This window comes from Mirounga leonina, unplaced genomic scaffold, assembly GCF_011800145.1.
Source record: "Mirounga leonina isolate KUSES-001 unplaced genomic scaffold, KU_Mleo_1.0 Mir_125, whole genome shotgun sequence".
Taxonomy (NCBI): Eukaryota; Metazoa; Chordata; class Mammalia; order Carnivora; family Phocidae; genus Mirounga; species Mirounga leonina.
Genome location: NW_023270305.1, coordinates 44,193,056 through 44,208,253, shown reverse-complemented (window position 1 = coordinate 44,208,253; position 15,198 = coordinate 44,193,056). Strand labels below are relative to the sequence as shown.

The 15,198-nt window shown below is 49.5% G+C and overlaps 1 protein-coding gene across 3 annotated transcripts in view; it reads right to left on the bottom strand.

Annotated features, from left to right (window-relative positions):
* The window catches only part of TGFA (transforming growth factor alpha), a 106,346-nt gene that overhangs the window by 59,635 nt on the left and 31,513 nt on the right, over positions 1-15,198 (bottom strand). For all 3 annotated transcript variants that reach the window (XM_035001353.1, XM_035001354.1, XM_035001352.1), the window contains exon 2: positions 9,474-9,527. In XM_035001353.1, the coding sequence (XP_034857244.1) occupies positions 9,474-9,527 (54 nt within the window). The remainder of the gene's footprint in view (positions 1-9,473; positions 9,528-15,198) is intronic.

The following is a 15,198-nucleotide window of genomic DNA, read 5'->3' as shown; positions in this document are numbered from 1 at the left end:
GTCTTGCTTCACAATATGCGCGTCACCAACAGCCTAGTGAGCAAGGAAGCTGCGGCGGTTTGCACTTGGAGCGCCTACTGTCTACGCAACACAGCTCCAAGTGCTCCACGCAGAAGCTCTTAATGCTCAGAAGAACCCTACAAGCAGGTACTACCAGATTCCTATGTTATAAGTAGGGAAGCTGAGGTACAGAGAGGTTAAGTAGTTTACTTAAGGTCTCACAGCTAATAAGTAGCAGAGGTGGAATTTGAACTTAGCCTGTCTAGTTCCAAATACTCACATTCTAGAGACTCAGCCCACCGCCCAGAAAGGCACAATTTCTCTGGGGAAACCCAGAGGTGTCAGGCACTTTGAGTTTCTGCAAAGTAGATCAAGATCTGGAGCCAAAGGGCTATTAGAGAAGAGTCTGGAGAAGCATCCCCAGAACTGGGAGGTGAACTGGTGACTGTTGGATCAGGGCCCATCTCTCCAGACAGCAAGGTCCCTAGAGGGCCTGCCGTGTAGGGGAGCAAGGTGTGGGCCTCAAGCTGCAAGGACCAGGCAGCCCTCAAGCAGGCCGGGAGGGCAGGTCCCTGTGCTTCAGAGACAGCCTGACCCTCAGTGACCACCGTGGTCGCTGGGCAAGACAGGAGACCGACCTGCGGGCAGACAGCAGCGACTGCCTTTTTTTTTTTTTTTTTTAAGATTTTATTTGTCAGAGAGCCCACGCGCACGAGCGAGCACGCGCAAGAGTATAAGTTGGGGGAGCGGCAGGCGGGGAGGGAGAAGCAGGTTCCCCGCTGAGCAAGGAGCGCGATGCGGGACTCCATCTCAGGACCCCGGCATCATGACCCGAGTCGAAGGCAGATGCTTAACTGACTGAGCCACCCAGGCGTCCCAGAGACTGCCTTTTCTTTCCTTGAAAAATAGAGCCCCCACCCCTTTTTTCCTGATTATAGTATTAAAATATGCTCATTGCTGATGTGGCAGAAAAATAGGAAAGTACAAAGGAAATGAAAACCACCTATATTCCCATTAGCCAGAGATAATACCCCTTCCAACCTGGCCACAGCAGCTGGGTGACCGATTGACCGAGGAAGACAGACCAATCTGATTTTCTCTGGAGACTATGGGCGAAGAGGCACAGAGATGGAACGAGTTGGTACAGAATTTTCTCCGCGGTAGGTACATGGTATACAAACGGCTACAGCTGAGATCCCTGCAGTCCCTCTGGCTCCTGCACGCCTCAGGGCCAGCCTGTGCAGCATTTCCAGGGATTCTGTGAGGCCAGATTACTTAAAAATCAACCCCTTTTACCTATGCTGCTGTGTAGTCGGGTTCTGTTCTTGCAACACAGGGTGCCTGGCAGAGTCAGAAGAATGACCAATTGCGTGGAAAACCGGCCCAGCACCACGGGCCAAACTGAGCAAGATGCAATTTTTTTTTCCTTTCAAATCAATATACGGCTTTTACTGCATCTTTAAAATATCCTAAGTCTGAGGAATCATCTGGCATCTTGCTGTTCCTGTAGCTGGACAACCTAGATCTTGTTCATCGGCCTGCTGAACTGTTCCTTTTTCAGAAACACAGATACCATCCAAAAATTTTCTGCTATCTTTAACTGTTGTGGCTTGCTGAATCAAAACGGTGAATTTGATACAAGTTCAATGTTGTTTCCTTCAAGAATGAACTCATCTTTCCAGGCTTGAGATACTAAACGAGCCAGCTACTCTTGGCCCCGTCTAAACCCCGTGGATGTATTTTTCACCCAAGAAATGTTGGGTTTCTACAAGAGAACCATTCTCCTGAATAATGACACTGGTGGGGAAGTAAGCACACACAGACCTCATCTTGCAATGGCCGCCCAGTGTAACGCCCTTGATCCTGTTCTGTTTGTGACTATATAGTGTGAACTGTAGCCTGTTCCTATTTCCCCACTGTTAGTTGACCCGGAGCCTCTTCTTTTCCCTCCAAGGAGACTGAGTTCTACACTGATGTGACTGAAGTCCCTCTGCAGGCTCCTCTGGGGCCCTTCACAATTAACAATGGGACCCTTCAGAGAGATGTTGATGGTTTTCTGTGGAGTGATGGCTGGCAATGGTCTTCATCCTCACAGTAGATGCAGGAAAAAAAAAAAAAGAGCAAGACCCAATTTAACAAAGAATAAAAAGTGTAGGTTGGAAGTCTGAATATAGTAAAAGCAGGTGTTTTCTTCAAAGAAATCCATCTTGATAGATCACAGCTTTATCTATGTTTATGCTTTACTTTGAGATGTAAGGAGCATCCACATTATGTGCCTGACCCTATGCCTTCTGATGGCAGGGGCTTCTTTAATTCTCATGTGTAACCCCAGGGTACCTGGGAGGAGGTAGTACTTAATAAATGTGTGCTAAATAAATGTCCAAAACTAAGAAGTGGGAGAACAGTAAGGCTTCTACTGGCCTTGATTTGTTAAAAATCCACAAGTTGTGTCACTTGCCTTGCTTCTTTCAAAGATGGCAGATGGTCTCTTAACTGGGCTCACAACCTAAACCAAGCTCCTGATTTACTCAGTGCCATCCTCTCTTAGAAACATCAAGACCAGTGCCCTCAGCATGCAAAAACTTAGTAAGCTGGCTAGTCTGGCTTGCCAGCCCATTTCTGTTTTTACCAGTTAAGCTATTTACCAGGAGGACATTTGTGTTTTGTTCCCAAACCTGTTTATGTTAGTTGTACTCATTTATGTATTTACGTAACATAATTACATATTACATAAACTAATGAAATATCTGTGCCTAAGCTGTTGTTTCTATTATAAGTTGACTGTTTTGGAAAGACTCGTTGAAGGTGAATAGATTAAAAGAACTGCTTTAAATTAGAGATGAACAAGACAACTATGAAAAATAAGGTTTATGTGGAGGGGGGAATGTATAGGTCTAGAAAGATTTATGGCACTTTAGTGTCTAAGTTCTTACACCAAAGAAATCAGACCTGGAAATTATAAAGGATGCAATACAGGTACAGTTTATACACATAAATGATGCAGAATGCCAGTCGATAGGAGTCCGTTCATAACTAAAACAAGAATATCATGAATCATTCCTTGACCTTCCTTCATATAATGTACTCTGAAATTCTCTGTTCTAAGCTATCCAATCTCATTTTTAAAAAAATGTTGGCTCTGACCCACTGAAGTGGTTTTGTGACTCATGGTTTGAAAAGATACTGCCTAATCCCACACCTTAATTTTATTGATGGGGAACTGAGGTTCAGGGGTGCTGAAGAGCTCTACTAAGGTCAGGTAGCTAGTGAGTCAGAATTATAATCATGGATTCCACATCCTATGGTCAGTCTGCTACCCTGAGCAAACTTCTCTCTCATCCAGCATGGTTTCTTTTGCAAAAAGTAAAAGGTGAAACGAGGAATTGGACGACAAGGATAAATCCTAGAGAGGAAAGCAAAGAATCCTTATTCTCTCGTGAGGTCCTACATTCCTCCAAATAGTCTCTGAAACAAGGAAGTCCCAGCACACACAGGTGTATGTACTTTTCTCCTGTACCCAGGCATTCCCACATCTCTTGTGCTACAGACACATATTTGGAACAGTGAACCATGTACCTGGGTAGAACACGTGAGCCTTCTAATTTTAGAATGACTTCAGCTCCACGTGGGAAAACACTAGACAATGGAATGGGGAAGCAGTTTGCAGTTCTGAAAAGCTTTTGTTAGGTGAGATGAGCAATAAACAGATCTCTTGCTTGCTGGCTGACCCACGTTTTACCTGTTTCCCACACAAGTAATGCCTTCAAAGACTTTTCCCTACGATCTGATTTCCCTCCCTCTGTGCACCCCCAGCCAGAGCTCACCCTCTCTACATAGTTAAGCCCAATGTCCTCATCCAAATCTGACCACCATCTCCCCAGGCCGGGCAGCATGGTGACCTTCCCCATGAATACCATCACCGCATAACATCTTCGCCACTTTCTTTCACCACCGCCTCTGAAAAGTCTCCCAGACCCTCCCTGAAGCAAGCCTTCAAACACTCCCTGATTCCAGCTGGGTGGTGGTAGACACAGGCTAGAGGAAGGAGATCAGAGATTTCAAGAGGCGTGCAAATTGAGCCAGGCAGATGGCAGAGGGAAGCCCAGAGCCCGCAGCCAGGTGTCTGAGCAAGGGCCTCACCACACCCCTCGGCCATTACAGTGAGTCTCATGAAAACATGAGAACCAGATGGGCGGCCTGGGAAATGCATAACATTTCAGAGGGTTAAGCAAGGAGCCACCCAACAACTTAACCGGCTGTGTTCTGTCCCTTTGAAGGGACATTAAAAGGTGCCTTTTGAAGATAGGTCATAACTCCTTCCTTGGAAGGGTGTGACAGATGTTCTAAGCTGTAGGTGCTGCCACCCTCCTTCTGCCTCCAGCTAGGTTTCTCTGCGTGCTTTACAAATTAACAACCAACCAGATAAAAATTTTGTCTTAACCCCCAGACTATTGACTTGACTCCCACAGCAATTATTTCCTAAATCATCCACTAAGTAGTAGGCCGAGGTGGCTTTAGGTCAACATGAGGCTCGCATTAGAAGTTCCCATGCTATCTTTTCACCTGTGTGGTGGGCTCTCTGAGCACAAGGATGGAGGAGGACTGCTTGTTTGTATAGTCCCAGCAACTAGAATTTTAGAACCTAAGTGTAAAAGAGCATCTGATTCCAAGAGAATGAAAAACATGGCAGTCACACTATTGCTTCCCTACCTAAGGTTCATGGCAGGCAACACTCACGGATCATGGCCACATTTCCCAAGAGCCTGAAGGCAGCCTTATAATCCTTCTCAACAAAGCCTTCCAAGCAATCTCTACCAATTTATCAGAGTGGTCATGTGAAAAACCTTATAGGCTATTCCTGATTCAAGTCCAACAGATGAGGAAACTCAGATCCAAACGGGGAGACAGATGGACAACTTGCCCAGGGGCTCGGCAGAAACAGACCAGCTGGGCCCAATCCCCAGATTCCTGACCTTCAGCCTGAGGCATGTATTTCTCCAGTGTCCCACTCAAAGTGGATGTCTGAAAAGCATTTACTGACAACAAGAGAGAGGAAGATTGGAAGAAAACAATGAAACCTCAATAAGAAAGGCCAAGGGCAACTTTCAAGAAATAAGATGATGGAACTTTTTTTTCCAAAAGCACAAGAAAGCCACATGGGGTCAGCCCCATGTTCCCTCAAGTTCATGTGCCACCGTTGACTGGCACACAGAGTTTGCAATTTTCTCTCCATGCTGCTCCATCAAAACATTAGAGCTGAATCCCAAGTGTGCCTGTGCCAGCAATGAGAATGTTTCAAGACCGGGGTGCCTGCTGGCTCAGGCGTTGAGCATCTGCCTTCGGCTCAGGTCATGGTCCCAGGGTCCTGGGTTCGAGCCCCACATCAGGCTCCCTGCTCGGCGGGAAGCCTGGTCTCCCTCCCCCACTCCCCCTGCTTGTGTTCCCTCTCTCGCTGTGTCTCTCTCTGTCAAATAAATAAACAAAATCTTAAAAAAAAAAAAAAAGCATGTATCAAAACCTTCTTATATCCATTACTGTTTCTCATTCCTGTCAACCCTTAGAATGAAGAGACTTGCATATTCACGTCACGGGTAAAGCCTTGGATAGCTTCTGTTCTCCAACAGCCCATCTTTACACCTAAATGGATAGTTCTGGGATTTAGTAAGGGAGCCCACCCCCAGCCAGAGCATAAAGGGTTAGGAGGGACTCAGGTGTGCCAGTCAGTCATCCCGTCCACAAGGGAGCACACTTAACAAAAACAGTGTTCACCCAAAAGGAAATGTAAGTAGAAAGCAAAAGATGAAAACACTAAAGGAAATGCAAGTTAAGTGAGGTACAACAAAACACTTCTGAATGCAGCTTCATCTGCCCTCCAAATTTAAGGATCTAACAAGAAGGGATTATTGTTGCTTTTGTTGGTGAAATGGGACTATGGTTTTGTTTTTTTTGAAGTTCTTACCTGTTGAAGGGCATCTCAGCTCCTTCCACAGTTTGGCTATTGTGGACATTGCTGCTATGAACATCGGGGTGCACGTGCCCCTTCTTTTCACTACGTATCTTTGGGATAAATACCCAGTAGTGCAATTGCTGGGTTGTAGGGAAGGAGCCGAGATGCCCTTCAACAGATGAATGGATAAAGAAGGCGTGGTACATATACACAATGGAATATTATTCAGCCATCAGAAAAGGTGAATATCCACCATTTGCATCGACATGGATGGAACTGGAGGGGATTATGTGAGTGAAGTCAAGGAGAGAAAGACAATTATCATATGGTTTCACTTATATGTGGAACATAAGCAATAGCAGAGAGGACCACAGGGAAAGGGAGGGAAATCCAAAGGGGCAGAAATCAGAGAGGGAGATGAACCATGAAAGACTATGGACCCTGAGAAACAATCTGGGCGTTTCAGAGGGGAGGAGGGTGGGGGGCGGTTAACAGAGTGATGGGTATTGAGGAGGGCACGTGCTGTGATGAGCACTGGGTGTTGTACTTAATAATGAATCATTGAACACTGCATCAAGGACTAATTATGTACTATGCAGTGGCTAGCTGAACATAAAAAGAAAAAATCCTTACCTGTGACCTCTAAGTAACATTCACAAGTGAAATGGACTTTGCTTTAAATTATCCCAGCCAAGGGAGAAAATCAAAATGGTATGAGAATAGAGGAACGAAAAACGGCACATGCTGCGAGCTGCTGAAGCTGGGTGACGGGTGTATGGGGGTTGATTTCACTATTATTTCTCTTCTGTGTACAAATATTTCCACTAGTACACAGTCACTAGTACTTTTACTTATTGAGTCATGCAGGGGTTCGACACGCAACCCAGTGCTGGGGTGGGGAGTGTGGCTGGCTTGCACTGCACCCACGGCGGGATTTCAGTTATGTCTGGCAGGGACGGAGTGGGGGTGGCCAAGGCCTCCCAGGGCCCGAGGAGTCTTCGAGAAGAAGGAAGGTCACCCTAAAGGAAGAGGAAGTTAAGCAAACCAGCCTGATTCAGGGGCAAAGCCCTGGCCCTTGGAGAGGCGGCTCTGATGCCATCGCTGCCACGTGGACTTGGGTCCCTGGGCAGCCCTCTCTGGACTCGGTGGAGGGTAAGTAAGAATGGAAAGAGCTATTCCATCAAGCCCCACAGCCAAGTGACCTATCAAACAGCAATGCAGAGGCCAGACAGGCAGCCCACTTCCCTTCTCCACAGACGTCCCATCAGCTCAGGGATCTCGAGGCCCCCCAGATGCTGGAAGTCGTGGCACTGCCTGCGCTCTCACCTACCACACTGGGCCACAGAGCGGCCCGCAGCCCGTTACAAGGTAATGTGCAACGCAGTAGGGCGTGACAAGTTCTGTGAAGACAGATCATAAAGAGGAAGGATAAACTTCAGGTACGTGCAGATGTCAGAGACATCCTCATAGAAGCAAGTCCAGAAGGGTGCGACAGAAGCCGGTCACTTGTGCAGCAAGCACAGTCATTTTGGGACGAATATAGCAGGTCTTCCCATGTTTGCCCAGGAGAGACTGGGAAACCCCAAAGGGCCCTGGCAGGAGCCACACATGATGAAATAGGCTCAGGTAGGACAGGCCTCTCTTGTCTGTACGAATGGATGGAGGTAAAATGACCAGGAGCACCTGGCTGCATCAGCATCTGCCATCACTGGATGGTAGGATCAGCATTTGCCATCACTGCAACTTACCACCTGCAAGCGACTCAGTAGAGAACCTGGCTCCTCGCCTACCGGGTCCGGCAGTGAGGACCAGGAGGGGCTAAGGATGCACCTGGGGGTAAATGCATCCTAGGAAGGGAGACAGGACAATTCTGAGACCAGTGTGGTGGAACAAACCACATGCCCCCACTTTACCCCCAATATATTCACATCTGAGCCCTTTGTGACGGGGGAGGTAATTGAAAAGTGGAAATTCTGGTAGACCCTGGACCTTGGAAACACTGCTCTGGGATAGACACACCCTTATGCCAAGCGTAACACAGAGGAAGTAAGGCATTTCCTTCTGTGGCATCATGGGCCACCAAGTAGCTTGGACCCTTTAAGGGTCCAACTGCAGCAAGGATAACCGCTCCAAGGGGGAAAGTGTGGGGCCACAGAAGCTGTGGTACCCAGTGGGAATGGCAGCATCCCCTCCAGTGTGTTTGGAGGGAAAGGTGTGGAAGAGGAGAAGAGCAAAGTACCAGGGACACTGTGCGGTTGGTTAGAGGATTTATGAATACATAAGAACCACCCCCCTTCCCGCCATACACACCTTCCTAACTAGGGAGATACAGCAGGGGTCTGCCGTAGTAACAGATGGGAACATACTCCCCGTCAACAAGGGAATAGTGAAACTGGCAGACTCAGGCACTGCTGGCGTAGCTATTTGGCAATTTATTACAAGGGTCATAAATATATTTATTCGTGTTCCCAGAGACATACCCTGAGGAAAGAATCTGAAAGGGAAAAGCTTCTAGGCATGAAGAGGGAGCATCATAATTTAAACTGGAGGCAGCATAAATATACAAAAGAGAATGCTTAATTGAATCACACATGTCCATTTTAGTGGAACATCATGACCTTTTTAAAAAGATTTATTTATTTATTTGAGGGGGAGAGAGAGAGAGAGCACGAACAAGCACACCCAAGTGTGTGTGTGGGGGGAAGGGCAGAGGGAGAGAGAGGGAGAGAATCTCAAGCAGACTCCTTGCTGAGCGTGGAGCCCAAAGTGGGGCTTGATCTCACAACCCTGAGATCATGACCTGAGCCAAAACCAAGAGTTGGACGCTTAACTGACTGCACTATCCAGGCGCCCTGAACATGGTATTTTAAAAGGAAAAATTTCAAGACTTTCCAGTAACATGGAGAAATGCACAACTTGAAAACTTGAGTTTAAAAAGCAGGAATCAAAATCGTTTCCTTGCCACGACTAACTGTATAAAAATATGAGTGCCACCCAGACGAAGGCTAAAAGCAATGCAACAGCGGATGCTTCTGCAGTACTCTGACCAGGAGACATTTGCCTTCTACATTGCCCAAACCTCCCAATATGTTGATCTAGGATCTTTGAAATAAGGGAAATATTACCAGAAATGTCAAAAGACAACGCATAAAATAACGAAACAAAGATCACCAGGCAGAAGCAGACAAAGGGTTCAGGAATCTGGGCTCCTCTTTAGATGCATGATTACGTGAGCTGGAAGACTGGGGCTGTTCCCGAGCTCTCCAGCACCCCTTGCCCACATGGACTGTCTGAACAGAGCTGGGAGATGGCAAGCCTTTAGGGGAGGGGGAACAGCGCCCCCTGCTCCTACAACGAAGACCCCTCAGGAGCGCAACCGGGCCCCTGGGATGCAGGGGACAGCCCTGCATGAGCAGAAAGGGCAGGAGCTCCGCAGGAAGCTTAGAGGGCAGGCTCCACCCAGCAGCCGAGGTCTGCTCCGGTCCCCTACTCATCCCCCACGGAGGGGACAGGGGATGGGACTCACCACTCAGGGCGGATGTGCTGTTCTCCAGGGCCTGGCACACAGCCAACAGGAGACCTGTGTGGGGAGAAGAGAGGAAAGGTAAGAGTCTGCTCGGCAAACCGCTTTCAAGACTTGAGGGCAGGCCCCTTGAAAGGGAAAGACCAGGCAGTTTTACAGAGTGGCCAAAAGGCAGACCTGGCCATATAACTTGGGGCTCAGTGCAAAAGGAAAATGTGGGGCCCCTATTCAAAAAGCAGCAAAAGGGCGCCTGGGTGGCTCAGTCGGTTAAGCGACTGCCTTCGGCTCAGGTCATGATCCTGGAGTCCCTGGATCGAGTCCCGCATAGGGCTCCCTGCTCGGCAGGGAGTCTGCTTCTCCCTCTGACCCTCCCCCCTCTCATGTGCTCTCTCTCTCTCAAATAAATAAATAAAATCTTCAAAAAGCAGCAAAAAAAAAGTGCCATTAAAGGTACTCAATATAAAGCTTTTTCCTTCCTTCCATGGTCTCTTTCTACCTGTTCTGGTGTTTTTTTGTTTTTGTTTTTTAAATACGGTATAATTTTTTTTATTGTAATGAAACACACAAGGTTTACTACTGTCACCATCTTTAAGTGTACAGCTCAGTGGCATTAAGCACGTTCATGCTGTTGTGCGTGTCACGATGGCTGTTTCGCTACTTATGCCATCTGTCTGTCTCTGAGCTGTGAGGACTCTTGCAGGCTGAGCATCGCACCTCACAGGTGCCCGGGGGCCCCAGGGACTCCAACCACGGCAGACAGTTGACCCCCAAGGGTACTACAACGTCTGTGTCTGATGCATCGGGTACCTGGATCAGGGGTAGCGGGGAGCCTTGCCCCTGTCTGGTGACCCACTGAACGGGCCATGGAGCTGCCAGCTCGGGATGGGGACAACTGCCACCATGCCCTGTTCCAAAAGGCCGGGGGGTGCACACACCTAACACCAGCTTTTGTGTCCGGGCCCTGCCAGGGGCAGAGTGTGGCAGGGCTGAGAACCCACGCAGGGGAGGCAGGGAGGTGGCGGTAAGTAGGATCATGGGAGCTGAAGCTCCAAGTCCCTAGGACACACTCCACTGTCCTACTGGACTTCACTTACGAAATACAAATTCAAAGGTAAAACTATTAAGGATTTCAAGACTGCCACTGCACAGCGTTAAACCCCAACCTCGGGGCCCCTGTGAGCATGGGGACTTGGGGAGATGACACAGGTTGCACGTCCATGAAGATGTCCCTGCCAGCAGCAGATGACTTTCTGCGCCCTCCCACCGCGGTACCGGAGGTTTCTGGAAACAGCAGCAAAGTTCCAATAAAGAAGGAACCTCTTGGGAGTTATGCAATCAGCATGCACTAAGTTAGAATGACTTCCTAAAACTGAAATGCAGAAAGATACCCCGGTGGCCGTGCACAGGCCGGGCCACCTATGGGTTGGCCCAGAAGACAGCTGTATCAAGTCAGCACAGAAAACAAGCAGAGTTGTGGGCTGGTGCTGCTCAACTGCAAGGGACTAGCACACCCTCCCGCATGCAGGTTGTGAGGGCTCCTTTCCCCTTTCCGCTCAGGGTGTAGACACAGAAGGCCTTGAATCTTAGGGGAGAAACGTATTTGGCACAGGGAAAGCAATCATGCTCAGGGCTTTCCTTTCGGCCTTTGCAATAAGAAACATCACAAAAATGGCAGCCTGCTTTTCCTGGAGGTCTGGCATGGGTTTCCCCAATACCCCTACACAGGAACCAGCTACTGGGGGCTAGAGTAGGGGCAGAGCGAGAGAGAAAGTGGGTAAAATCAAACGCCTTCCTCCATGCGATTCCTTCTTGCTGCTCATTTTGGAAGCTCGGCTCTTATGGTTCCTCTGGACATATTTAAACAGCCAAGTCTGGGACCTGCACACCACGCATCCAAGTGAGGCATTCCTGCCAAGGCCAGGTCCACACTGCCAGATGGGGACCAGTCACGATCGGGCTCTGCTGGTGCTGCCACGAAGCACTCTGGGACAGTCAGCCAGTGACCGGTAGTAACACAAAGAACACGGGGATTCCTCGCAAAACTCTGAGGAAGCGCTTCTGGCCTGTCACAAACTGTCCCCAAAACAATGACTTATCTTGCCACCTCCCTCCTGGGCCCCATATCCTGTCAGTCAGCGAAAGCAGAGCTGCTGTAGTTTCTGGTCTCCGTATCAATCGCTGCTTGAGCAAAGCCAAGACAAGAAAGCAAATACCGTCCAACTGTAGCCAGGACCAAGCAGAGATGGACACCCACTCTCCGGAGTCTGTGGAGAGGCTAACCCTCCCGCCCCAAGCTGTGGGGCAGGTTACTTTGCCCGCTCTCTTCCTCACCCATAAAGCCATCTGCTGCCAAGCTCACAAAGGCATTCTGGGAACTCATCGGAGTTTGCAAAATCACCGTGTTCCACAGATGAAAGTCACCGGGTTTTTTGAGCAATATGGAGAAGAACAGTTCCTTTCTATACCCGCAAAATCCCACGGTAAACAACTTAATGCCCTGAGCTTCTCTCTGCAATCTTGGTTCAGGCACAACTTCTGTTGATGAGAGGTGAGGCCTCTGCTTTCCTGGGGGGTCTCAGACCAAAAGACAGGGGTCAGACCTTTTTCACTGCCCCCCTCCCCCACCAGGTGGGGCTGCCCCTTACGGGACAGGTAGCAGTTCCAGGTCCAGCACTCAGGTTTTATGTGTTAGTCAATCGTGATTACCCATGATGTGGCACCTCCCAGCCTCCCTGCCTTCTGGTCCAGACTCTGGAAACACGTGGTTTCAAAGGCAAGGAAATGGAGGCTTACAGAGGTGAAGAATTTGTCCAAGCCCCTGCAGACAAGTTCAAGCTCAAGGCTGTCTGAAGTCCACGTCCAGGACAGCGTTACATCACCACACCACTCCCGGTCCTCTAACCATAGTCTGTCAGGAAACACTGGCAGGTGTGTCTCCCCAGCTGCACCCCCCAAATGAGTCTGAACAACAGATTCAGCAGGCCTAGCAGCAAAGCTTGATCTCTCTGTTCTGGAGGCAGCCGTGGCCTCCAATTTCCCCCACTAGGAGCCAGGTCTACTGAGGGGCAAGGGTGTGGGCAATCCAGACCCGAGGCTGCTGAGAATCTGCGTAAGGCCAGGTGCTCGGAAAAACCAGGCTGTGTGAAGGCCTTCCAGAAACCCATGAGGCTCATCCAAAACACAGGCAATCCTTCCCTGGGGCACCTGTGTGGGGACAGTACAGCTGCTGCATGCAGTGGCCCCAGGAAGACCACACACAGTTCAGATGGGGGCTTGGAGGCCACAGCCACGCGCTCCCCTCGCCTGCCACGGGCCCCCCCAGCGGCCTCCCTCTGGGGCACGAGTCCTTCGGGGCTGCTCTTGCCAGCACCTTTCTGCTTAAATAGCTCCAAAGAGGGGAATCCCTGGATCATGGAGTTCAAAAAAGAAAAAAGGGGAAGTGGGGGGGTACCTATGAAAGCTGATCCTCCACCCAGAGAAGCGTGGAAACCCAGGCCTGCCCTCAAGGGGGACAAGGGTTGCAGTCCTTACAATTTAGCTGTTTGGAACTTAAAGTTTCCAACAGGAAGAATGTCAAAAAAGACGCTAACCTATTTATCTGGTGAGTTCATAGACCGAAGCCACCATGAAACCCATCCACTGATATGCAAATGGTACCTGCTGTTGAGAGGTGCTGGACCCCTAGCTCCCCTGGGCCACAGAGCACACACCCCAGTCCCTGAGTGCAGCCCCTCACTCACGCATGGGACTGGGACACCCTCTATCCTCTCCCACCCGTCAGCCTCGTGACCACCTCCTCTGTGGACACTCAGCTCTAGTGTCCAGATCTGGGAGAAGCATCCTCAGGCCCCTGGGAACCCCAGCACAGTTGACCTTGCCCTGCTCTGGCATCTGGGACAGCCAGTGTCTGCTTCCCGGCTCTGACCCAGTCCAGTTTGGATCAGTTGTTGCCCCCAGAAATCAAAAGTTGCACATCTCATCCACTTTAAGCCAGGCTGCCTGAGTGAAAGGGTAAAGGGTAGGTTGTGGCGTCAGGGAGATGTGGGGGGGATGGCGAGAGGGTGTTGTAGATCCTTCTGGTTGAAGAATACCATGGATTTAAAGGAGATGCTGAAAAAAGACCCATGGGTAAAGAAACAATGCAGGCAGGAGAGAGGGGCAAAAGAGTATGGTGCTGTGGGGTGAGCAGCCAGGATTCCCCCCCCCCCCACGCTGTACTCAGGGCTGGAAGGTCATATGGGATACAGCCAGGATCTCAGGAAGTGGTGGGTGGTACCTAGAGAGGGAGAATCCTGCATTTTGGCCTGTGGTCTACAGGGACATGCACGGGGCAATCGTGTGGGCACAAAAATGCATGTGAGCGGGTCACATAGGACCCAGGGCCTGCTGGTATGGCTTCTAAGGCCTCTTCCCTTATGAGCTGCATCCCAACATTTATGGTTTACCTGCAAGCATGGCAGGATTTTAAGTGCATAGCAAAAACTAATACTGTAGGACTTTATCAATATTTGAAAAGATTTTATTTATTTATTTGACAGAGACACAGCAAGAGAGGGAACGCAAGCAGGGGGAGTGGGAGAGGGAGAAGCAGGCTTCCTGCCTAGCAGGGAGCCTGATGCGGGGCTTGATCCCAAGGCCCTAGGATCATGACCTGAGCCAAAGGCAGACGCTTAACGACTGAGCCACCCAGGCGCCCCCTTTATCAGTATTTTTAAATGCAAGAGGTTTTGATCCACGGGACAATGCTGGCTGGTTTCAGGGTAAGAACTGGTTAGGAAGAAAGAAAAAGAAAACAAACACACTGCAGGTAGGGACAAGGAGGAAGTCTGGTAGGACCGGGAGACAAGGAGCTTGCCCCTGGCGAGAATACCCGAAAGTGTCACGGTTGAAAGCAGCCACATGCATCCCCCACGCCCTGGTGTAGGGAGGATGGCCCTCAGAGAGTCTATGGTTTCTCTCCAAGGAAGAGGTGACAATTCACATTTGCCCCTGCTTACAGAGACATCAGTGACACTTGCTTCAGAGGATGTCAGGCAAAGCTGCAGAGGAATCTGTAGAAGAACTGGCCAGACAGGATTAGGAATACTCTGGGGATAGCAGGGAGAGTTTAGAAATATGTGACACGGGAATGAATCACCCTGGGCAGACGGGCTTATGGGACAGAGGGCTCTTTCTTCCACCATCCCAGCATCTCAACACTGCTTTTAAAACACAGGTTGGACCCTGCTACCCAAGGAGAGAGCCTTACAGAGAAGTTATTTGAAAGGGTTAGTGTTGTTGTGTGGCAGGTGGCACGTCGTGATGCACAGCAAAGAAACCAACTATACAGGGAGGCGGCAGCTTTTAGTTACAAACCCACACAGGTCAAGGTCCCAACCCCTTTGCCCCAACACAGCCGTGACATGGGACAAGTGAAGCAGGAAGACGTTTCTATGCCAGTGACAGGTGGTGGAGGGAAAACCACTGGAGGCTGATTGGTCTCCCGAGCTCCCTCCTCACATGATTCAGTCAGAGGATGGTTACCACTGCGGCTGACAGCGTTAATGCGGGTAAGAGCCACAACATTTGCTCGAGTGCTTACTACGTGCCCTGCAGAGTCTCCCTCGAGAATCAAAGCAAGTCCTAGGAAGTAGATACTGTCGTGCTCCCATTTTGGAGGTAAGAAAGTAGAGGTACAGGAGATTAGGTAACCTGCCCAAGGTCACCTAGCTTGCAAGTGACAGAAGCA